The sequence below is a fragment of the Lepidochelys kempii genome, chromosome 12 (assembly GCF_965140285.1).
Source record: "Lepidochelys kempii isolate rLepKem1 chromosome 12, rLepKem1.hap1, whole genome shotgun sequence".
Classification (NCBI taxonomy): Eukaryota; Metazoa; Chordata; order Testudines; family Cheloniidae; genus Lepidochelys; species Lepidochelys kempii.
Window position 1 is genome coordinate 33002994 of NC_136391.1, and position 25052 is coordinate 33028045.

The following is a 25052-nucleotide window of genomic DNA, read 5'->3' on the forward strand; positions in this document are numbered from 1 at the left end:
AGCACACACTGAAGAGAAAGATGACAGGCCGTAGGACCCCGGAGGCACTGTGCAGCTGCAGAGGCAGTAAGCATCCAGCAGAAGCAGCAGCTCTGGACCACCCCCTCTGCTCCTCCAATGCCCCTCTCCAAACTACAGCCAGGGACTCTGGCCCTGATCTTGCGCTGCCCCATTTTTGTGCCCCCACCGGCTCTGTATCCTGAGTGGCTGCCCCTCTCACCCCACCCTAGTTATGGCCCTGGTTTTGACGTTACGTTGTGCCATCCTTTCATGCTGCAACCACTGGCTGATGCTACCCAGTTAGCTCATGTAACAATCTCTATCCCCCCTTGCCTTCGTGGTGTCATGGCTTCTTAACCCCACATCATTAATTGCCTCACCCTCTAATGATAATTTGATCCCTCATCATCTATTGCATCGTGACAATGATCTTTGCACTCCTGTCAGCCTGCTGCCTTGCAGTGTGGTAATGTTTTGACCTCATCTTAACCTGTGGCCTGGTGATGTTAGGGCACCGTACTGGGTCAGTGACCCACGGAGCAAGGATTATGGCTACCAGGTGTCCAGTTTTCGACCAGAACGCCCCGTCAAAAAGGGCTCCTGGCGGCTCTGGTCAGCATTACTGACCGAGCGTTTAAAAGTCCAGCGGTGCAGATGGATAAGGCAGGCTCCCTACCTGCTATGGCTCCACACAGCTCTGGGAAGCAGTGGCATGTCCCCCCTTCAGCTCCTACATGTAGGGGCAGGTGGGGGTGCCGTACACTGCCCCTGCCCCAAGTGCCAGCTCCTCAGCTTCCAGTGGCCAGGAACCACAGCCAATAGGAGCTGCGGGGTTGGCACCTGTGGATGGGGCACAGTGCAGCAGAGCTGCGTGGCTGCACCTCTGCTTAGGAGCTGCAGCAGGGGACGGACATGCCGCTGCTTCCTGGAGCTGTCTGAGGTAAGCGCTGCCCCAGCCCTGCACCCCTCACACCCCCTGACCCCCTCAATCCCAGCCTGGAGTCCCGTCCTATGCCCCAAACCCCTCATCTCCAGCCCCAACCCAGAGCCCACATCCCTCACCACTACCCCCTGTGCCCCAACACTCTGCCCCTCCCGCCCTCCGAACCCCTGGGCCCCAGCCTCACCCCAGAGCCCTCACGCCCCACCCCACGGTGAGAAGAGAGTGACGGTTATTCGGGAACGAGGCGAACCGGGCCGGCCCCGCGGCAGACGGAAAACTGAAGATTGGGCGATGCCAGGCGGAGCGAAAGAGCATCCGCGGGCGGAGCCAGGGCCGAGGGGCGTGACCAGCGCCGAGCCTCGTCGCGCTCCTTATGAATATTCAAATTACAAGATGACTAATGCTGAGCTGCCTCCGCCGCGCTCCCGGAAGTTCTGCTGCTGCTAGGCCGGTTTGTTTGTAAGTGGCCGAAAACAACATGGCGGCGCCAGGTGCTGCGGCGGCAGAGCGCGCACGGGGCGCAGCGGGGCCGGGGTGGCCCCGGGCTTCGGCCTCTGTCACGGAGCGTCCTGTGCCCCGGGAGCTCGTGCGGCCGTCGGTGACGGAGCTGTCCCGGGCCGTGCGGACCAACATTCTGTGCACGGTGCCCGGCTGCGGCAAGGTCCTGCCCAACAGCCCGGCCCTGAGCATGCACCTGAGCAAGGCCCACCGGGTCCAGGTACTGACCCTCCCCGGCCCTGGGTCTGGGTACAATCCTCCCCTGCCCTGGGCATGGCCCCGCGGGTCCGGATACCGACCCTCCCCTGTCCTGAGTGCGCACCTGGGCACAGCCCAGCGGCTCTGGGTACCGCCCTGCGCTGAGCATGGCCCACTGGGTTAAGGTACTGACCCGCCTTGGGTCTGGGTACAATCCTCCCCTGCCCTGGGCATGGCCCCGCGGGTCCGGATACCGACCCTCCCCTGTCCTGAGTGCGCACCTGGGCACAGCCCAGCGGCTCTGGGTACCGCCCTGCGCTGAGCAAGGCCCACTGGGTTCAGGTACTGACCCTCCCCGGCCCTGGGTCTGGGTACAATCCTCCCCTGCCCTGGGCATGGCCCCGCGGGTCCGGATACCGACCCTCCCCTGTCCTGAGTGCGCACCTGGGCACAGCCCAGCGGCTCTGGGTATCGCCCTGCACCCTGCCCCTGGGTACCTGAGCAAGGCCCACTGGGTTCAGGTACTGACCCGCCTTGGGTCTGGGTACAATCCTCCCCTGCCCTGGGCATGGCCCAGTGGGTCCGGATACCGACCCTCCCCTGTCCTGAGTGCGCACCTGGGCACAGCCCAGGGGCTCTGGGTACCGCCCTGCGCTGAGCAAGGCCCACTGGGTTCAGGTACTGACCCGCCTTGGGTCTGGGTACAATCCTCCTCTGCCCTGGGCATAGCCCAGCGGGTCCGGATACCGACCCTCCCCTGTCCTGAGTGCGCACCTGGGCATAGCCCAGCGGCTCTGGGTACCACGCTGCCCCTGCCCTGAGCATGCACCTGAGCGAGGCCCACCGGGTCCAGGTACTGACCCTCCCTGGCCCTGGGTCTGGGTACAATCCTCCCCTGCCCTGGGCATGGCCCCGCGGGTCCCGGTACGGCCCCACTCCTACTCTGAGCTTGCACCTAGGCATGATCCGGTGTGTTCTGGTACTGACCCTCCCCTGTCCTGAGTGTCACCTGAGCAAGGCCCACCTCCCTTAGCCCCTTGGGTCCAGGTACCAAAACCCTCATATTTCCCACTCCCAGCTCTGAGCAAGGCTCAGCTGTATCAGGTACTGACCCTCTTCCAGCCTAGCTGGTTTGGGTACCTGACTCCTCATATCCCTTCCCCCACCACCAAGCAAATCAACAACGTGCAGTGGATCCGGAGATCAACACATCCCTGGCTCGCTGGGTCTGGGTACCAAAGCTCCCCTACCCTTATCATGTACCTGAGCAAGGCGCATGAGGCCCATGTACCAAGCCCCTCATACCCCCAGCGCTGAGTGTGTACCTGAGCAAGCCTGACCACGTCCAGGTACTGACCCCCAGCCCACTGGGTCTGGATATCTAACACCCCCCCCCCCCCCCGCCCTTAGCATGTCCCTGAGCAAGACCCTCCAGGTCCAGGTGCTGAACCCCATATTTTGCCTGTTCCAGAGCGTGCACCTGAACAAGTCTAACCAGGCCCTCCCCTCCACCCTTTAAAAATCCCCTAACCCTGGCCCCCGTATTGAACCTCCCTCCCACAAATGCATGTCCCAAACACCTTCCTGGCCTTTAGCATACACCTAAGCAAGGCCATGGAATCAAACTCCCCCATGCCATATCCCCAGCCCAGCACTGTGCATGATGTAAGCAAGTGTAGATCCAGATACCCCTTCCTGCTTGTCCCCGTTATTCCTTACCCCTTGAGATCTTGGTCCTGAGAATGCACCATGTCCAGCTGTTCAGAGGCACCAACTTTCCACTTTCCCAGGGGGTGCTTGACCCCTGCTCCACTCCAGGCCCTGCCCCCACTCCACCCCTTCCCTCAAGGCCCCACCCCATCTCTTCCCACTCTCGTTCTGCCCTATCGTGAGTATACCCCGCCCCTGAACTCCCCCGCAGTTGCAGCTGATTGTGGCGGGGAGGAGGTACTGATCAGCAGGGTCTGCCAAGGTGCGGGAGGCACCAGGAGAGAGGAGCTGAACACCCACTATTTTTTTCCCCCATGGGTGCTCCAGCCCTGGAGCACCCATGCCGCTCTTGGCATGCACCTGAGACAATTGATTCCAAGTACCAAAATCCGTGAGTCTGTTCTTGAGTTAGATCCACTTGGTCCTGATATTTACTGCACCTTTGGTGCCCACAGCCCTGATCATGCAGGAAAGTAATACACACCAGGTCTACATACTGACCCATGCTCCCAACCTGACCCCAAGTGTGTACTTGAGCATTGACTGCCTACTGTTTGTCCAGCACTACATCTGTGTCCCCTGGGTCCTTCTTGCCTTCTGATTTATCTAACATCATCTAGATGGGGAGCTCACATTCCCAGTTTTGAAGCCCTCTGCAAGGGATAGTTAGCATTCTTTAGAAACAGTAAACTGTCCAATTGTTTCTAAAGCCACTGTTGTTCAAAGGGTACTGTAAAGATTTATATAGGTGTTGATGGGCTGTTCTAGATTAGTGTATCATGTTTATTCTATTACAATGGGAAGAATGATGCATTTTCTAGCAACAGCTTTTTTGGTTAAAACACCCTTCAGTGTGAAAGATATAAACTTGATTAACAGTATATGCGTACTTAGTGTTTGGTTTGTCTCTGTGTAGTATTTGTGTGTGATATCTTTTAATATTCTTCAATCTTTTTTTAATATAAGAGATACTGTTAAGCGTAGCTTGGGTTTTTTCTTTCTAAAGATCATTCATCCTTTTATTCATTTTTTGTATTGCTGTGGCACCTGGAGACCCTGGCCACATTGTGCTACAGGAATACAAACGTACAGTTCCCCAGGCACCAAAACCTCCTATTTTCTCAGGGAAATAGTTAATTTTTTTTTTATTATTGGTCGAGTTGGCCTATGTGGATCTTGGCTCAAAAGCAGTTGGAAGGAATTGAGTGACGTTAGCTGATGCGTCCTGCGGTTAAGGGACACAAGGCATAGATAGGGTTTGTGCGCAGTTTCAGCAGACATTCTTCCAAACATTCTGAGCTTGTGCTCTGAGGGGCACGCAGCACTCCTGGATCCACGTGGCCCGTCGGTTTGAACCACAGTTACTGCAGTATTTAACTGTTGTGTTCCAGGGTTGCTATCAAGGAAGAAAATACAATGCGTTCTTTCCCCACATAAACGGCTGTAATGGCTCTCGGAACGGTTATCACAGTGCCGTGCATGCTCATGAGATTGCTTGTACTCCACTTCCCGTTTGGTAATGGTCCAGGCTAGTATTGGGACACCGTGTGGCTCAGACACACAGTGTCTATGGAGATGGGATTTTTAGACATAAACTGAAAAGGAGTACTTGTGGCACCTTAGAGACTAACCAATTTATTTGAGCATGAGCTTTCGTGAGCTACAGCTCACTTCATCAGATGTTTACCGTGGAAACTGCAGCAGACTTTATATACACACAGAAATCATGAAACAATACCTCCTCCCACCCCACTGTCCTGCTGGTAATAGCTTATCTAAAGTGATCAACAGGTGGGACATTTCCAGCACAAATCCAGGTTTTCTCACCCTCCACCCCCCCACACAAATTCACTCTCCTGCTGGTGCTAGCCCATCCAAAGTGACAACTCTTTACATAATCAAGTCGGGCTATTTCCTGCATAGATCAAGGTTCTCTCACATCCCCCCCACCCCCATACACACACAAACTCACTCTCCTGCTGGTAATAGCTCATCTAAACTGACCATTCTCCAGGTTTAAATCCAAGTTAATAGACTCTCTCTCTATCTGGTCGTGACTGATTGAATGATACTTTAGAGCAGAGACGGGCAAACTATGGCCCGTGGGCCACATGCGGCCAGTGGGACCGTCCTGCCCAGCCCTTGAGCTCCTGGCTGGAGAGGCTAGCCCCCAACCCCTCCCCCACTGTCCCTCCGCCGAAGCCTCACCGCGCCACCAGTGTGGGGGGGGGGGCTGCACTGTGGGGGCGCGGGAGAGCGGGAAGGGAGGCTCACTGCAGCCTCAGAGGAGCAGGCGGGAGCTGCGGGTGGCGGGAGTGTGGCGAATGTGGGCGGAGGGCTCAGGAGGACCACCGGGCGGCCGCGCAGCCGGCTGGAGAGAAGCAGCAGGAAACCGTCGCTTCTCTCCAGCTGTGCGGCTGCCCCTGCTCCTCCTGAGCCCTCCACTCATGTTCACAGGGCTATATTCTGAAAGGGGCTTTAGAGGGGGGGTTGGATAGGGGGTGGGGTAGAGGGGGCCTGTCAGGGGGCATGGGTGTGGATAGGGATCGGGGCAGTCAGGGAGCAGGGGGGGTTGGATAGAGGGTGGGGTCCCAGGGGGGCAGTTAGGGGTAGGGAGTCCCAGCAGGGGGGCCCTCCATACAGTTTTGGAACCCCGATGTGGCCCTCAGGCCAAAAAGTGTGCCCACCCCTGCTTTAGAGCTACATACAGATAGTCCCAACTACGGAAACTTTTTACCAATATATGTAGAGCTGCCTCTTCCATATTCAGCATTGTTTTACAGCTTACCTCTCTTACTAAGCCCTTTTAGCAGTTAAGTCCAGATTGCTAAATAAATGCCTAAAAAAGTAGATAGTCACCTAGTGAAATTATCAAAAGCACCCGAGAGAGTCAGTGATAGCGAGGTGTCTAGGCACTTCTCAGAATTCTGCTTAGTGACTATCTGCTTCTTTAGGCACCTACTTTAGGCATATACCAGGGGTTCTCAAACTTCATTGCACCACAACCCCCTTCTGACAACAAAATTTACTACACGACCCCAGGAGGGGGGACTGAAGCCTGAGCACACCTGAGCCCCACTGATCTGGCTGGGGAGATCAAAGCCAAAACCCAAGTCCCACTGTCCTGGGTAGGGGGGCCAAAGATGAATCCCAAGCCCCACTGCCTCGGGCAGGGGGGCCAAAGCCCCTCCACCATTGGCTGAAGTCCTCATTGCTTTGGCTCTGGGCGGTTGGGCTTGGGCCCCAGCAAATCTAATGCCAATCTTGGTGACCCAATTAAAATGGGGTTGTGACCCACTTTGGGGTCCTGACCCACAGTTTGAGAACCGATGTACTATATCTTTACAAAATAAATAAATAATCTGACCCTTAGTAGCATGGTGGTGGTGGATTGTGGTGTAACAAGAGAATGATCTTGGAACTTAGTGGTTTTTAGATTTCTCTGACTGCACTTTATTTTGATACTTTCAGGAGTCAAAGAAAAAGAGGTGAAAGTAAAAACTTTGTCCCAAAATTCCACAAAACATTTAATTGATAAAGTTCAAGAATCCATCAGGTTCTCTTTTGGTGAAATGACATAGTTGACCATCTCATTCATTAGATTCTTTGTACTTAATTGTATGGACTTATAGCATTAGTAAAACTTACTTGCAACAACATGTCTTTTACTAGAAACCAGGTTTGAACGCTTAGAAATATAAGTTACTTGACGAAGTTGTATAGCATTGATTATGTTCCATTTATTGAAGACATAACTTATCTTGGTTTGACAACTGTTAATGCTTCATTCACTTTGACAAAAAGGAGCTCATTAATGTGGCGTCTGTTTATTCCTGTTTGTGGGATTTGCCTCATGTTATGTTGCAGGAACTTTCTGGAAAACCATGCCTGTTGGAGCTGCATGAGCGCCCTTCTCACTTAAGATGTTTGAAGCAGAAGTTATAAAAACATTGTGCAGTCCCAAACTACCTCAGTTTGTGCATTTCTGTGGTCAGGTGCAGGGACCTTCTCTCTGTTCCCAGGGTGATTTCTTCGGGTCTTTTTAATCCAAAACTCAATTTCTTGTGTTGCAATATATTTTAATTGGGATCAGTGTTAAATAGCTTTCACTGTTGTACTGGTAGGTTTTTATTTTGGCCCGAAGGTTCTCTGGCTAGTACCAAAATGTCTGTCAGGGCTCTGGGGTCTCAGGTAAAAAAGGTGTATTTAAGCAGTGTGTGATGTGTCCCTCTATATTCTGGAGACAGATGTGGGTACCTGCTATTCTGCCTGGGGTTGTAAACCATTACTTGGATTGCATTGATAAGCAGCAGAGGCTCTGTGCCTTCATCAGGGAGGCCTTATGGGTCTGGTTCCTGGATCCAACATCAGATTAGCAGTCTCCCCCTGTGAAAAGAGCCATCAGATCAAGTCAAATTTAATTTCACATTGAAGAAGTTGGTACCAGAGAGAGATCTCCAGGGTTGTAGTGCCTGGAGTTTGGCTCCCCAGCCAGTTCCAGGATCTGGAGGGACAGAAGAGGTGCTATTTTTGTCTTTATGCTTCCCAGCAGCACTCTGTTTTGCTTGGGTACAGCTGAGAATTTTAGCCCAAAATTCCTTCTTTGCTAGTAACCTGCTACTATCCGTAAGTGTCCATGCTCAGGTGGCTGAAATATGTGGAAAGCAGAGTAATGTGGTTGAGACTGAAGGAATCTTCCTTAGTGAGGGAGATGCCTCTTCCAGAGACAACTAAGCAGAATCTGTCCCTATTGGTATTCTGGTTCTGTAGTATATTGCTGTGAACATCTAGTCTGCATACAAGCACACACACAAAGTTTATTAAGTGGCACATGGAACTCTAGTTCTTTACTTTTACTTGCTTCAGCAACTTTGATGGCAGTGTGATTGTTCCAGGCAAATATAAACTGTAAAGTAGAAATCTTACTGGTTGGAAATGCCAAGCGTAATGCAATTCTGAAAATTAAAACCACATTGTATTGGAACACTGTAAATATTTAGTGAAATGCAGTGTAGAGGTTGGAGCTTTAGATCCATTCATTTTGGACTCTAAAAAGTTAAGAAATAGCAGGTGTAAATTGTTTAGATTTTGAAAGTATTTCCTCTATGCTGGGGAGAATTTAATATTTGTAGTAAAATAATAGTATACTGCTCTCGGATCATCCGTTGTGATTCCTGGGGAGTTCTGCTGGTATAGTTACAAAATAGTATCTGAACAGATAAGCAACTCCATTTGAGCTGAGTAATCTACCAATTCACTTAACAAAGAGTTTTTAGCTTGAATGTCAAGGCTGGTAAACTAAATGTTGAGCAAAATTTAATCTGTATTCTGAACACTGTATTAATAGTACAGGCCCATTTGCCAACTTTTAATAAAAATGTACTTTTTCAGGATGGAAAAATAAATGCATCAATAAGAAAGGGTTTGAAAACTACACAGAAATTCTACTGCTGTCCTATTGAAGGCTGCCCTAGAGGACCAAACAGACCATTTTCCCAATTTTCACTTGTAAAACAGGTATTTATTTTTTTTCTGGACTACTTTTCTTGAGTAATAGTATAAGAGGAATCTGGGGACAACATGGGCTAAATCTTCAAGAGTGCATATACCTTCCTGTATCCAAACACATGTGCCAGACATCCCAATGTGTATACTCAAGTTGCAGAGCAAGTGTGTGGAGAAAGGTTTCAGAGTAACAGCCGTGTTAGTCTGTATTTGCAAAAAGAAAAGGAGTACTTGTGGCACCTTAGAGACTAACCAATTTATTTGAGCATAAGCTTTCGTGAGCTACAGCTCACTTCATCGGATGCATACTGTGGAAACTGCAGAAGACATTATATACACAGAGACCATGAAACAATACCTCCTCCCACCCCACTGTCCTGCTGGTAATAGCTTATCTAAAGTGATCATCAAGTTGGGCCATTTCCAGCACAAATCCAGGTTTTCTCACCCTCCGCCCCCCCCACACAAACTCACTCTCCTGCTGGTAATAGCCCATCCAAAGTGACCACTTTCTGTTTCATGGTCTCTGTGTATATAATGTCTTCTGCAGTTTCCACAGTATGCATCCGATGAAGTGAGCTGTAGCTCACGAAAGCTCATGCTCAAATAAATTGGTTAGTCTCTAAGGTGCCACAAGTACTCCTTTTCTTTTTGTGTGGAGAAAACCCAGTCTGTGTGCAGATGGCAGTTTGCACATCCACTTTGGAAGACTTGGGTCTTTGTGTCTGTCAGTCACTGGCATGTTCTCATTTTAAAAAAAAAACTGATAAGAAATGAATGTTAGAAAAGATCATTCATATAAGATTTTTCTAAAGAGCTGACCTATGGCTAACATTTTTTCTATAAATGTCCAATTATAACAAAAAGAAGTCCAAGCGCAATAAGCTGGATTTAAATTATTAGCCATCTTAAATGGATAAGAAATAAGGCATGTACTTTTGTCTCAGGAGTTGGTCTTTACACAGTTGACTTTCTGTTGCATGTTCATCAGGATTATCTCTTGCTAAGAAAATGTCACTTATGCATTCTTTATGAAAAGTATTAAATTCTATTGAAAACCCAACTGCCAACATTTGTGACTCATCTTCAGTGTCAGTCAGCTGCATGATCGAGCATGGCAGTGATGTGGTCTAGTGGCTAGAGCTGTGGGCCATAAATAAAGGGTTCTATTTACTTGTTCTGGGAACTTTGGACAACTCACTTAGCCTCTCCTCTTTGTTCCAGTTCTTTATTGAAAGAGAGAGCGTGCCTCTCTCAGGATGGGTATTTTGATGATTTAACTAACGTTAATAAACAGCAAGATTCTTGAATGAGGGGCACTGTGGGCTTGATCCTGTGCCCACTGAAGTCAATAGCAAACCTCCCATTGATGTCAATGGTACAGGAAGCCCAGTAAGTGTTAAGTGGCAGTAGTTAATCTATAGCTAAAAGCTGTGGGGAATTGATGACATAAAATTAATGACAAGGTGTATGAGATTGCCAACAAGTTCATTCTCTGGTATTGTATAAAGACTTACTCCCAAGTAAAACAATGAAAATCAATTTGCAGATCAAATGATGGTGTAAAATCATAGTTATTTGTACAAAAATACTTTAAATAATTAAATTAAATAATGAAAACTAATTTAAGCAACTTTTCATTGTTTATTTTTTGCCCTCATCTCAACTTTGACAGTGAAACTAGACTTCTCTTCATTCTGTAGTTCTCATGCCTCTAGAATAGTATTGTATAGTTTGTGCCTTGAGCAGTGCAAGAAAATGTTTAAATCTTTTTTTCAGTGAAAAGCCTAAATATTTCTATAGAATTCTTAAAACTGTTTCTGATTAAGGATAGTTTTCTTACTCTTCTCCAAGACTAGCGCATCTCCTAAATTGTTTTGCGTATGCTAACACTGTATCTGTCTTGTAAAGAAATGACCTCTTAACCAATTATTTTGTATTGCTAACCTGTCTAACTTTCACTGTGAATTTTAGCACTTTATGAAAATGCATGCTGAAAAGAAGCACAAATGTGATAAATGTAGCAACTCGTATGGCACGGAATGGGACTTGAAACGACATATAGAAGACTGTGGCAAGACTTTCCAGTGTACTTGTGGGTGCCCTTATGCCAGCAGAACAGCATTACTGTCTCATGTTTACAGAACTGGCCATGAGATCCCTGCAGAGCACAGGTAACAGTGAAGCTATTGTTGATTAAGTGGTTTAATTTATTGTATATTAAGTATTATGGCATCTTCCTACACATGCCCCATAATTAACTCCTTTCGGTTGATGGGAGGTGGGCCTGTCTCCTACCTATATGCAATTAACTCCCACTAACACTAATGCAGTTTGCAGCTTCTTCCTTCCATTGCTTACAGCAGTTCTAGATCTATTGATGGCAATGGGAATTGAGTGTCCAGTACTATGTAAGATCAAGCTTCTAGTGTCTAGCACAAGAAGTGCTACCAGCTATGGTCCTCTTATTGCTGGTGACATTTATTGCATTTGTTGTTAGAACTAAGAGTGATTCTCGTTGGAACTGTGCATCCTGCGGTCCTATGAAATTAGAAAGGGAATGTTCTTGGACGGGGAATGTGCACACCCAGTGTAGTTCTGTAGCCTGAAGTAGGCAACGTTCATTAAATATTTTTACTCGTAACACTTATACAGCACCATATGTGTCAGTTGCTTTCATTAGTAAGACAATAAGATAAGTATCAAAAATTGCCATCTATAAAACTGTATAAATCTTCCTAGTAGTGTGCATGCATGAAGCAATCTATTTACTGAATCCTACTATATCTTGTCTTGCAGAGTGAGATGCTGCAAGATTATAATACTTGTGCATTCTTGTATGCAAGGGATAGAAAACCTAGTCTCCAATTTTCTATAAGACTGTAACTGCCTACTTTGGAAAAGTCTTTTAACATTTTCTTAAACACCACAACCCAAAATGCTGAGAGGTTACTCTTTTAGCATTTTCTTCATTCTCTTCCTTATTAAAGTGAAAAAAGGTCATGGTCAGGATTGGTTTTTCTGCCAGTGCAGACCTACGGAAGGATTTAACTTATACCTCCATTCCCACAAGGTCTAGTGTCATGATTGAAAGAGTTGGGAGGGAAGATTTTGTTGTTGGTCTCTAAACTGTGAGATAAATTCTGAATGTATCATGTTTACAGGGATCCACCTAGTAAGAAAAGGAAAATGTGCACTGTGGTTTCCAATCAGCACTTGGCAGAGAAAGCGAGTGAAGCGTTCATCAATGCACGCATCAGTAGTACTTGCACTCAGGAATTGGAATCATCTGAGATGAAGCTAATGGCCTCCTTTGAAGGCTCCTGCAGTTCTAATATCAGTAAGCAAACGCTCTCACAGCCAAAGTGTACACCGAAAATGCTTTTGCCAAAGCCCAAAGTAGCTTTGGTTAAACTTCCAGTAATGCAGTTTGCTCACTTGCCTATTTTTGTATCAGCAACAGATTCCTCTGTCAAACCTGTTGTGGTGGCTGTTGATAATCAAGGCTCTGTTATGAGTACTGTTCACTTATTACCTCAGTCTATAGGAATTCTGATACCAGCATTAGAGGCTGAAGCACTTGTATTTAAAAACACTGTGCCTATTTCAAAAACGGCAAATTCTGGTGATGTTGAACCGATTAGCAACAGTGTCCAAGTCAATTTGAGTAAGGTAACATCAAATAATGCAGTACAAGAGCTGGGGAGCATTTGTCACAAGAATAAAATCTCTTCAATAAATGTACAAACTGACTTATCTTACATTTCACAGAACTTTGTGCCATCTGCAGCCTGGACTCCTGATTCTTCTGTATCCTCTTGCTCTCAGACAGACCTGACATTCAGTTCACAAATTTCGCTACCGGTTAGCGTTCAGACTCAGACATTGTTGCCCAGTTCTAAACTGACTTCATCCATAGCTGCCCAGACTGATGCTTTTGCTCAGGCTTGTTTCCAGTCATCTGGCGTTTCTAGAGAGACCCAAACCAACAGAACACAGAACTGTATTGAAGAGAGAGTACAAATGGACCAGGCTGTAATGTGCAATGACATTTTTGACAGTGTTCATTCGGTTTACAATGTTTCAACCCAGATTGGGCTCCCAGAAAACAATTTAATGGCTGCAAACATGGATCAAGGATTGCTACAAAGAAGTAACTGCAAGACCCTGAGTCAGGATACAATAAAAACTGAATCCATTATCAACTTCAATACACAGACTACTATACTCCCACAGCAAAATATGACGGATAATCAAACCCAGACAATGGACTTACTAAGTGATCTGGAAAACATCTTTTCAGGTAACATGCCTGGTCAGACATTGGATAATCGTGGTCTTTTGTCTGACGCTAGCTCTGGTGCTGATACACATCTGCCATCTGGCCCTACACAGAGCACGGGAATAGACTTTGACATTGAAGAGTTCTTTTCAGCTTCCAATATTCAAACCCAAACTGAGGAGAGTGAACTTGGTAACCTGAACTCTGAGCCGGTCTTGGAATCTCTGGACATTGAAACACAGACTGACTTATTTTTTTCGGATAGTGCCACTCAATCCTATAGCTGCAGAGGAAATTCTAACTTTTTAGGTTTGGAAATGTTTGATACCCAGACACAGACAGACTTAAATTCCTTCTTAGACAGTAGCACCCATTTGCCTTTGGGAAGTATTTTGAAGCAGTCCAGCTTCTCCATGAGCACTGACTCGTCTGATACTGAAACCCAGACAGAAATACCCTCTGCTGCTAAACATATAGCTAGTCAAAATATAGAAAATAAAGTCCAGCTGAATAGTGCTGAAACACAGACTATGGATAGCTGCTTTGAGACCCTTGGAAGCCTATTCCTTACCAGCAATGAGACACAGACAGCTATGGATGACTTTCTTCTGGCTGACTTGGCCTGGAATACAATGGAGTCACAGTTCAGTTCAGTAGAAACACAGACCTGTGCAGAATTGTGTTCCTTGGTTTGTCAGAAGTTTGGAACAAGCCACTGAGTGCTACTTAATAAAATTGTTTTCCTTGTGGTTTGAAACTAAATTATTGGGGTGGGGAGCGGGAGAAGGGACTGACCAAGTTATCTACGTTGAATGTAGTTGCCCACATGCAGTTGGTCTAAGAAAACCTTTTCATGCATAAGGTACTTCAGCTGTTGTATATGTAACTTAAACATAGAATATGTGTACATGCTTGTAACCTGTTCATGTAAGTTTGAACTTTAAAGTGAATGTTCTCGTGGTGCCTACCATTGTTGATCTGTGTTACAAAGCTATATCAACATGTCGATTGAACCTCAGTTCAGGCTTTTATATTTGTCTATACCTATATACTTCTGGCTCAGACCTAGGCCTACTTTTGCATCAAGACAGTAAGCCTATCTAATTCTGACACATCTCGCTCACCAAAAAAGCCCTTATTGGCATAAGCTGCTTTTTGTTTTTTAAAGTCTTAAATTTGACAAGATTATCATATGGCAAGGTTTACCAGTCCTATACAAAAATAGATGTTGAGGAATGTATTAGTAGATGTAGTTTCCAAGCAGTTGTCCCAAAAATGAACCTGTAACACAAATTTGCTGATTATTGCGTATATAATTTAAAGTGCAACTAATGTGGGTAGTGACACTTGTTTTTACTTCTCTCTGAATTGGTATAATCAGCGTTGATGTTAGGGGGGTATAAAAAGAACTTTTGAGATACTTAACTCTTAAAGTTATTATGCAGTAACTTCACTGCACATACTGTAATAAAACAGACAGCATACAGGTCTAAAGTATTTTTGGACTTTTCAAGGAGGGATTTGTGTTCCTAAAGTATGATATTTTTTTTTATTTTTTTTTTCAAGAAACTCTGGTTCTGATGAAAACAAAATCAAGGACATTCTAAATATTAGAATGTCTGTCTGAGTGAAAGATCAGAAGAAATCATCAGGTTACATTGCAATTCACCTACCAATAGCACAGTATTTGCTAATTTGAGGAACAGTATATTGGTTATACTATAACTACCAACCTTACCAAAGACCTTAGGAAACTTGTAATGACTGAATTCTCTGATATCCTGTTGATTAAATTACTACTCTTAAATCTTACTCTTCTAGAACAAGACTAGGTAGAACTCTGAAAGTTCAGAGTGTTTGAGGCTGCTGACTTCCCTGTATAGCAGCAGGTACTTTGTTCCTCTGCACAGTGGGCTCTGCAGCCCCTCATGCCCCTGGCTTCACTGTAAAGCATTTCCCTTCAGCGGTTACCTGTTAAAAGCTGATGATGCTCAAAAAAGTATGGAGATTTTCTTCATCTACAGTCATCTCCTATCTGGTCAGTGACAACAGTCATCTATTTCAATGGAGAGGCAGTTATTCTGATGTGAATTTCTGCTCTGTGAGCCAGTCTTCAGCCTTGCATCACTTTTTTCCCCATCTTTTAGTATTTCTGAGGTTACTAACTTTTGTATTTTCTTGTAACTTTATTTCAGGAGCATCCAGTTCTGCCTTGAAGGTCAGTCTGGAAGGCTGGTTGCAGCTGTGCCTTGCCTTAGAGCACCTGTGTGTGCCATCCAGAAATCTTTGGAACCGATTCCATGCTCCCCTGTCTCCAGTTTATGGAAAAGGCACAGCTCTGAAGATCAGCGTGTAAAAGGCACAATCCTCTATCTGTGTTGGTAGGAGACTCAAAGTGCAACTGGTTTGCTGCAGCCTGAGTGGTGGTAGCAATTGCAGATGGAATTTGAGGTTCCATTGATGTTTGGAGCACTGCAGTGGGGTCAGAATGCCTCAACACACTAGCAAGATCTGTCGTCTTAGTGTGTTGTCAGAGCTTGGCACACTAGAGGAATTTGTAATGTTGTGGCCTAGGTTGCCTTACCATTTCATCGGAGTATGGTGAACGTGCAGGGCACTGACAGCACCGTTGATCTATCAGGGCTTGCTGTGCCATTGGAGCTTGATGCACTAGCAGATAATCTTGGATCACATCAGAGCTGGGTGCTACAGTGATACTCTCCCAGCACAGGCACATCTTGTTCCTACTCGTTCCTGTTCCTACTTCCAATATGCTGGGTCAGTGCTATTTGGTGGCATCTCAAAACAGAGGCTTGGTGTATTTCTGGTTAGCATGCCAGTCGGTATCTTTGAGGGGACTTGGAGCATTGGCCTGTTTGTGTACAAACATACCAGGCATCGACGCTATGGAGTAACTTACATGATATACAGGTGCATTGCCCAGCTGTTCCCCTGCTGCACTAGGCAGATGTTCACCCATAGCACTAGTGCCAATGAAGTGAGTTTGAGGTGCTGATGGTTGGTACACCGTAGAGCCTTCTTTATGGGGGAGTTCTTCATGGTGGTGGCTTGAATTGCTTTGCCTCAGAGCATTTCAGACCGCCTTTACCCAACCCCAACTTCTGCATGATTGCTTGTTGTAGTAGACCAAAACGTTGTTGTGACGGGGATAGCTTAGTATGATGTGCAGTGAATGTATTGCATACCTGAGCTCCCAGGCACACCAATTCTATGCCTCTGCAGCCCACTCTTCAGGCCAGTGTTTCATAGATGCATTTTGGGGCGCTGCTGTAGTGTGCCAATCAGTAAGGCATTGTCTGTACCGATCTTGGAGCATTGGACAGATGAGGAAGTCAGATACATAGACATCAGTGTATCATGGGGCCACTCCCAGGCACAAGATCAACTTGTTGGAGAGGTTTGCACATCTGTGTCTGCCTTTGAGAAGATAAGGTTTGGGCTTTGCACTAAAGCACCCAGCTTGAGCTGTCCAGTGGCCTTGAGTCCTGCAGTCTTCATAAACTGAGAGGAAGCGTGAGACATGGTGTTCTAACTGGGAGTATTTGCCAGTAGGTGGCAGATACCAGTTAAGACCATAGTGAAACTTGAATTTTGATTTTTGCAATAGTATTTTGGTACTTGTGATTGGATGTACCACAAGACATGATTTCAGTGGGCCTGAAGTCCAAGGAGGAACAAAATACATAATTCATATCGACAAATGATGAAGACTGAGCCTGTCTCCCTTAACTGTGGTCACCAGACCTTCATTCAAATTCCATTAAGTCAAAGTATGCAGCTTCCTGTGCTGTCCAATTGGTAATTGCCTTTAGATAACCACATTCTCTACTTGTAGATGTCTTTGGGATGCATGTTCGCTACATGAGCTCATTGCAGTCTCTGGTCTCTTCTTTGGTTGCCTTGGGGCATGTTTACTAATCTAGGGTCATTACTGAACTCTAGAGTTTTGGCTTCTCTTTCAGACTTTTGTATCTTCTCCTCAATGTTGTGTGTTGCCTCTCACTAAGCTGATGTATGTCCAGTTACTTTATTGACCAGAGGAGTAACCCTTTTGGCTGCAGCAGAAAGGAAGAGGCTGGATTAAGCACTCAGCATATCCCTGCAAGTATATCCTTAATTGGTCGTTTTAAAGGTCATGTGCAGATCCCAGAGCAACTCCTTAGCACATTTTGTTCACTGGTGGTAATAAGGACCCAAGATCCTGCTTTCAGTTTTGCAAAGGAACACTTGCTTACCCACAGGAAGAGGGGAGGTATTGGGCATATGTTTGACACTAATCAGTCACTCATCTGTGTAGAAGTTTTTGTTTCTGGAGTCCTGATGGAAGTGATCTATAGCCCGTCCTTTCTGGGCACAGCTCCCAGCCCAAAACTGAAAATGTTTCCCTCTTTACTATGGAGGACTTAACCAATATGCTAGATGAAGGTGACTGTTCTGTTGCAGGATATTACTTTGTCAAATCAGTCTTTTCTTGGGAAGGCTTTTGACTTTTCCTGCTTTCTTAAATGTGCTATTGTCAAGCCAACAGACTCAGCTGGTGGGCATCTCTGCCCCTACTTGAAATTGTGTAATGCAAACAGATCCTTCTACATACCTGCCTTGTAATGTGCATGCCCTATGCTGCTTGTCACCTGTTTAATATCTCCCTGACGTTCTCAGATGTGGAAGTGTCCTGGAATTGTCCACAATCCTGAGTGTACTAAACTGCCTTTTGCTATTCTAGTTCTCCATGATTTGGTGAGTCTGCTGCTTTGTGGAAACTCCCTTCAAGTTTCTTTCCTCTAGAAGCAGGAGCCCAGTCAGCGTGGTATACTGAGAGAAGAGAAAACTACTTGCATGTAATTCTGGTTCTCTGAAGATATAGTATGACTGGATTCCTTCTCACCCATCCAATTCCTGTGAGAGACAGATGAAGTATGGCTGGATTCATCCATCCTGTCTTTTACTATTTGTAGCAATGTTTATGCTTTGGTTTTAAGAGTTATTTCCCACTGGCTTACTGTAGAACTAGCGAATGCATTTCTTAGTGCATAGATGGCTGCGGCCATCCAACTGATGCATTGATTATACTGACATCTCAAAGTGAAAGTTAGATACATAAGTTCTCATAGGTAATTGCTTCAATCTCTTGCTCAAAAAAACTAGCAACTGGAGAACAAGCAGGCTGTACGGAGGTGGAACGTACCACCTGCCGTGGAAGAGATGATGATGTGGGGACTCAGCAGCCCTGCACAACTTGACATTTTGGAAGTTTAGGCTTTGTTCCAGAAGCCCAAAACTCAAGAGTGGGGATCAATTTCTGTGACATGTTCAGTGTGTGGAATTACAGCAGGTAAGTTTCCCACTACTAGCCCCCCAAGTACTACTAGCCACCTCACAGGCTCGTGATGCCGAACTGCAGGTTATCCTTTCTTTGGTTTAAGCCTAAACCTTTTTACAAAGGGGTGAATTGTGCATGCACGGTTACCAGTGACTATGGCCTAAAGGAAACCAGCAGCATTTTTCAATAGAAATTAGTTTACACTGCTGGTTCCCATGAACAGTTGTCTTATTTCAGTTCTCTAAAATATGCAGTTACAGAGCACAGTAATATGACAGGGCTTCAATGCTGAATTTGGCCCCATTTCTCCTAGCCCCGCAGGATTAACATTTGGCTATTACCTTAAATGAGTATGGTAGTATCACAATTTGAATTTGTTAAATAAAATCCAGTGGCATGAAAACAATTTAACAGTAAATATACCTTGTTTTGATGGACATGGGTCACTTTAGTCCCAGAGTTACCTACAGTCAAAACAAATGTGATGTGTTCATTCTGATTGTAGAAAAATATTTACATTGGAAATTATGAAAATGGGGCTGTGGAAAATTCCTTACACGAAAGGAATGGATTCCACATCATTAAGATATCCCTAGTTCTGGATTTATTAATTAACACTTGTAATAGACGAGAGAGGTCACAGCCAAATTTGGCCCTGTTGTGCTAGGCACTGAACAAATACATTAAAACTTGATTTGAAATCTTCAATTAATATTTTTCTCTTCCAAACTAATTTTTTTCTTTTTTCAATTTCAATTTTTCTTGCATTGCCCTTCCAAAATGATTTGCACTACTTTAAGTGTGTCAGTCAGCAAAACTGATTTTATGCAGGATTCTTTCTCAGTATTGTTAACGGTGACTTAGGTGTTTCACTACCCTTTTGTTGGCTGTAATGGGCTGGCTGGTGAATAAAGGGAGACTTTGTTTTTGGTACCCAAAATAGCCGATGGTTTTCCCCATAGCCTCTCCACACAGACTTTTTTCCAAATAGTCATACTTGCACATCCTGCTTTATCCCAATTTCTCACCCTTGCAACTATTGGATCTCACAATTTTGTGTTAGACCACTCTGAACTCCACTCAAATGGGCTGTGATTGGTCACCTAATCATGCATCACATAACCTGTTTGTTTGTGGGAAAAACTTGAATGTAGGATTTGCCACTATGGATCAGCCAACTGGTTAATCAAATCCAGTATTCTACTGCTGGCAATGCTTATTACCTGATCTTTCAAAGGAAAATGGAAAAACCCTAAAATGCTCTAGGGCCTGATCCAAAGCCATTGGAATAGATAGTATCTCCGTTGCTCTCAGTGGGCTTTTGGATCAGACCTTTAGAAAACCATATAATACTTTTCTCTCGGCCAGAGATGAATTCTTCCCTGGTCTGTCACAATCATTTTACTGTGCCCTGAAGCACGAGTTAAGATGAAGGTGCTCTACTTTCCTTGGCTGGCTGTAAATAAAGTTGAATGTTATCTTGTCTGTCTAAAGCATCCAGTTTTTCAAAGGGTGGTAAAAGCAATCCAGAGACAAGTCTATATTGTCTCTTGGATACGTCCACATAACCCTCATGGCATGCAGATTCCCTGAGAGAAACACCAGGGACAAAACATTTAAATAGAGGAGTAATGCAATTGTGGACACTTCTAATTTATGTACATTAGAGATTTGGATGCTTTTATGGTAAATAGGGTATTTTGCATCTACCTGGGCAGAGAAGTGGCATACTGGTAACGTGCATGTACGTAGCTATTTGGACATGAACATATGCATATATCAACTTCAAAACAAAAAAACTGGCTTTAGCTTCTGAAAGAATACTGACACTTGTATGCAAATTAAACATATTGCACTTTCATTCATTAACACAAAGGAGACATAAACAAAAGTGCACTTTTCAGGGCGCAGCCCCTTTCTTATATTCTTCAAAATATAAGCAAAAAGACAGCTGAAAAACTAGATATGTCAAACGTAACAATGAGTTGCCTTGCATTTTTATTGGTGTCACTATATATTGGTAAAAGTTTACGTTAAGCCCTGATAACAGAGAGGAGGCATGTTTGTTTATACTATGGAGATATGCAGGCACCCATTTATGTGTATACACTTGTAAATACTTATTTGAGCTATTTGATAGCATGAAAAAACACTTTGTTTAAATTGCAGGGAAGTGTTTGTTTCCTCAGCCTGACAGAAATTGGCAGTCTAGGATAAATTGAATTCTCTTAAATATACATGTACACTTTTATGTATGTAAAGTAGCTGCTGTGTAGAAACTCTTCTCTTCGACGTTATCTGAAATCCTAAAGCAGCATAAAGCATTTATATTCAGTTAAGAGTTAAACAGCTTAAAGAAACTAAGACTGTAAAACTGGTCATGCTGAACTTGTTCAAGCTATAAACCATTCCAGATCCACATCTGTTTTTTCCCAATTTACTTTTTTATAAATTTCCCTTGAAAATGTGACCTCCAAGTACACACGTGCCATGCCTTTTTTTAAAAGTCTAAATTCTGCTGTTACTCATGTGTACATATAAATTACCTTTCAGAGTAGCAGCCATGTTAGTCTGTATCCGCAAAAAGAAAAGGAGTACTTGTAGCACCTTAGAGACTAGCAAATTTATTTGAGCATAAGGTAATAGAGCATGTTTCTAACTTAACAAAATGACTGTGTTCTGCTATTTTAGGTCCTGGTCCTGCCAGGTACATTTTGGTACATTTTTAACGTTAAGCACGTGAATAATGTAATTTATTTCAGTGGTACTGCTCACATTCTTAACTTTTAAGTGCATATGTGTTGGAAAGGTTGAGGTTTTAAATTAAAAGGTTATCTAATATAAAATCACGGGTGTAGAATGTACTTGAATAAAGCATGGATGTGCATAATATGAGTATGCTTTGTTCGGTCAATGTAAATCATTCTTCGTTTGCTAAAGGAATATCTGGTGCTGAAATTACAACACTGAGGTCAACCAAATTATATTTAAATGATCTTTTATCATGAAAGTTGCTCAGAGTAATTCTCCAGTTTCCTTTGCTTTAATCTAATTTGGGGATGCTCTTTGTCATTTTGACAACACAATCTGCACGTGAAGATTTCCGTTGTTCCAAATAAACATACTCCAAAATGTCAATTTTGAGGTGGGCCTTTGAGTCTCACTTTGATTTGTTGAAATATGCTGCTGTGCTTGTGTTTCAACAAACCTACTGCAAACAGGCTTTCCTTCCTAATGCTCTCTGTAAACCTAGGTAGTAAATATCCAGGGGTAGGGGGTATGTTAGTGACCATGCACTTCCATGCATGGAGCAAATTTGCAGGAATTTCAGTGGTTCTCAAAATCTCTGAACCTTTTTTTAAACTAGTTGATGTGAATTAAAGTCTACATGCTTGAATGGCAAACAAGTCAGTGGAAGGATTTGCCAGCCTACAGCTAGAGTGAGTACTATTATTAAAATTCCTTTGCTATGCAATTAGTAGACTCAAAGGGCCAGATTGTTCAACTCTGTATTGACCTGCATTCAGGTTGATGTAAAGTTTGTCTGTTTGGTATGTGCATCACTCTTCCAGTTCACCAAGAACTAGAGTAGTGGACATCCCCAAATGAGTTTTCTGCTACTTTAAAAATATCAGCAATCTGCTGAGCAGTTTCTGATTTATACAGTCCCATAAATCATCCTTTATACTGCCTTTAGGTGGAAAACATTAGATAACTTCAGAAGCAATACATCAAGTGGATTAGTAAGTTTCAAACAGTGGCCTCCATTTTGGAATGTGCAGTTTTGCCAATGCATGTTTCAAGCACTGGGTTGCAGAGCAGACCGTACTCTACATATATTTGCAAGAGCACATATGGAAGGGGTGGGCTATGAGCCATGTTTTCAACAGGCCTTATTTTCATTTTTAACCACTTATTAGAATTTAGCCACTGATTATGTTTCACTTACATTTAAAATTATTTGGAATGGATCAGCACAAAACTCCATGGATGAGTCTGTTCCAAAGCGTATTGAAGTAGCTAGATTTGTCAACCACATTTGAAATATCATCAGAAGAGTCTGTTTCATCTCCTCACTGTATGATGTTTGAGCTTCTAGTCGGGTGACCAGATAGCAAGTGTGAAAAATCAGGATGCAGGGTGGGGGTCAGCATTTATAGAAGAAAAAGCCCCAACTATCAGGACTGTCCTTATAAAATCAGGACATGTGGTCACCCTAGCTTCTAGTGGACAAACTTCTGTTTCAGAAGGATGGTCCTATTTGGCTTTTGCCATTTTAGCCAATTAAATTGTAATAAACAGCCAGAACAAGTGGGTTTTTTGTTTTATATAAAATTTACAAGTGGCATCCCAAAGAAGAAACGTCTTAATAGTGGTGAAACTGTTTAGTATAATGCATGCAAAAAAAACCTGTGCCAAAAGTTTTTTTTTTTGCATTTGTCTCATGTTACCTTCTAAAGTTGTACTGTTACATACATAAAGCTACAAGTAAGTTATTCGTAAGTGTTGCAATGCTTTTCACCAATGAAGAATTTCAGTAATCTTGTAAATGATGCATAATACGTTGGAGTAAAGTTAATTTCAATCTGATTTTTGTCTTGTATTTATTGTATGACTCTGCCTAAATTGGCAATGGAAAGTACATGCTGTTTGGGAAAGCAGTAGAGTATCACTTATAAGAGCTATAAAAGAAATGAAAAATGGTGGCTGTTTCTGAAAGAAGACAGTTCTATATGGTATTCCACATCCTTCAGCCTCTGGTGAAGAAGAAACTGTTATGATATTCTACATACAAATTGAGCTGCGTTGGAATAATTGGATGCTGGTTTGGACCACTTGTTCTTTCTCTCACATGCCCAATGCAGGTTTTCCACCAACTTAGTACTTTTTTGGGGGGTAAAACAGTTTAATTTCCAATTTTTGCCCCAGTATTCTGTACCAATATCCTGCCTAAGTCCCCATGTAGAGCATTAAGAACAAATGAAAGTAAATGTTCAACTGTTTTGCTCTAGTACAGATGCTGTTAGCAGGGCTGTGAATGTATGTGAAACTTCTGCCTACTCAGACGGCCATAATGGGGTCAGATCTTGTTCTTGTAAGTTAGGACAGTGCTCAACCCCTGAAGTGTTAGCACTGCATTTGCCCAGCGTGGCTGCCCTTTGCCCATGTCAAACTATCTGTTTAAAGGCATGCGATGGCTGGAAATACACTTCTTTAAAAAAAACCATATAATTACCATTTGTTCTCATGCCCTAATACATGGATGCAATATTTTGGTTGTAAGCCTCTGCAAGGAAATGTAGAGTGCGTAGCGATGCCTTTCAATTACTCCAATAAATTGAAATTAATTGTATTGAGTGTTTTCATGAAACACAATATGGGTCTGGTCAACTTTTAAAAAGTGTGTTATTTTGGGGCCCTGACTACCTGTAACCTTCCCTTTGTTCTAGAGATGGTGTTGGAACTTCTCCGAAATCATCATGTATAGTCTGAAGTCAATGCTCAATCATTAGCTAGATTTTAAATCCTAGTTTAAAATATTTTAACTATTTTACATAATTATATGCCTACATCTATCGGCTGCCCTCACCTGCTACCAATGACCACGATATGTCTTGTGGGGTCAAATTCTGTTCAATTAGACTAGTGCAGTTACTCCAGTTTTATATCTGCTAAACGGAATAGATTTGGTCCAATGAGCTCAAATCAGTTTATTGCTGTGAGGTTACATTGTCTCAAAAAGAAGTGCGGAAGGGGGCAGCCAGTTTAAAAGGCAACATAGGGATTGTGAGTTAGCTGACTGTTAAGGAAGGCAATAACTCTTCTGAGATAAGTGGACCTGTAATTTGTGACCTGCTACCTTGCTTGGCCTCACTGAGAGTCTGGTCTTTTCTGTTATTGTTAATGAAAGCAGCCCTAGCCACGTTGTGTTCAGTGTTCTGCACTCCCCTTCTTTGTAGAAATTGCATGCTGGTAAGTTGACTGTTCTCTCAAGGCAATAGCATTAGAACTAGTTGCAGTGTTTGTCTTACAAAGAACACAATGCCAGTGATGCTTCTTGGAGTCATCTTGCAGGAAAAAAGTTACTAAATTAGCAACTGTTGTGTAACTTTCTGTAACTGTTGTGCTTCAAGGTGCTTTGCACATGTCTATTCCACTGTAGGTGTCTGGGGGCTCCAGTGCGCAGTTGTCAGTTTTTACTCTTAGCAGTACTCATCAGGGAGGCCCAAGCACCTTCTATTGTGTCTTGCACACCATGCAGGCATAAAAGGCCAAGCTGCCCCAGACCACCCTCAGTTCCTTACTGCTGGAATGACTCCAATAGAGAGGGGAAGGAGGAGGTGGTGGTTGTGGAATGGACATGTGCAACACGTTTAGAAGAACAACCATTCTGGAAAGAACCATTCTGATGTCCGGTCCACTGCAGGTGACTCATGCTATCCCATCTGGAGGTGGGTTTGGAGTCCATTTGAACAGGGACTGAAGTACCGTTCGTCCAGATTTAACAATCTAGAGACTGCGGAGAGATTGCATAGTGGGAGGCAAATGTGTGACAATGCTGAAGAGGTTGCTAC

At 44.2% G+C, this 25052-nt stretch overlaps 1 protein-coding gene across 4 annotated transcripts; it reads left to right on the forward strand.

The window, feature by feature from the left end:
- The first annotated feature begins 1309 nt into the window (after positions 1 to 1309).
- ATMIN (ATM interactor) lies at positions 1310 to 23067 on the forward strand. 4 transcript variants are annotated; one of them, XR_012154526.2, is made up of 5 exons: positions 1375 to 1661; positions 8741 to 8866; positions 10829 to 11028; positions 12019 to 13998; positions 15332 to 23067. XR_012154526.2 is itself a non-coding variant. In XM_073308023.2 (4 exons), exons 3-4 carry the CDS (start codon positions 10835 to 10837, stop codon positions 13853 to 13855), a joined length of 2031 nt encoding a protein of 676 aa, XP_073164124.1. In that variant the 5' UTR covers positions 1310 to 1402; positions 8741 to 8866; positions 10829 to 10834; the 3' UTR covers positions 13856 to 23067. The 4 variants fall into 4 exon arrangements, 3 of the variants coding, with proteins under 3 accessions (XP_073164124.1, XP_073164123.1, XP_073164125.1); XM_073308023.2 differs by having other exon boundaries at positions 1310 to 1402; positions 12019 to 23067; XM_073308022.2 differs by having other exon boundaries at positions 12019 to 23067.
- The last annotated feature ends 1985 nt before the right edge of the window (positions 23068 to 25052 follow it).

Bases quoted from the DNA above. Each gene is read 5' to 3' on its own strand.
- ATMIN (XM_073308022.2), top strand. From the start codon at position 1,422: ATGGCGGCGCCAGGTGCTGCGGCGGCAGAGCGCGCACGGGGCGCAGCG. The intron at 8,867-10,828 runs GTATTTATTTTT...TGTGAATTTTAG, and splicing joins AATTTTCACTTGTAAAACAG to CACTTTATGAAAATGCATGC. The intron at 11,029-12,018 runs GTAACAGTGAAG...TCATGTTTACAG, and splicing joins GAGATCCCTGCAGAGCACAG to GGATCCACCTAGTAAGAAAA.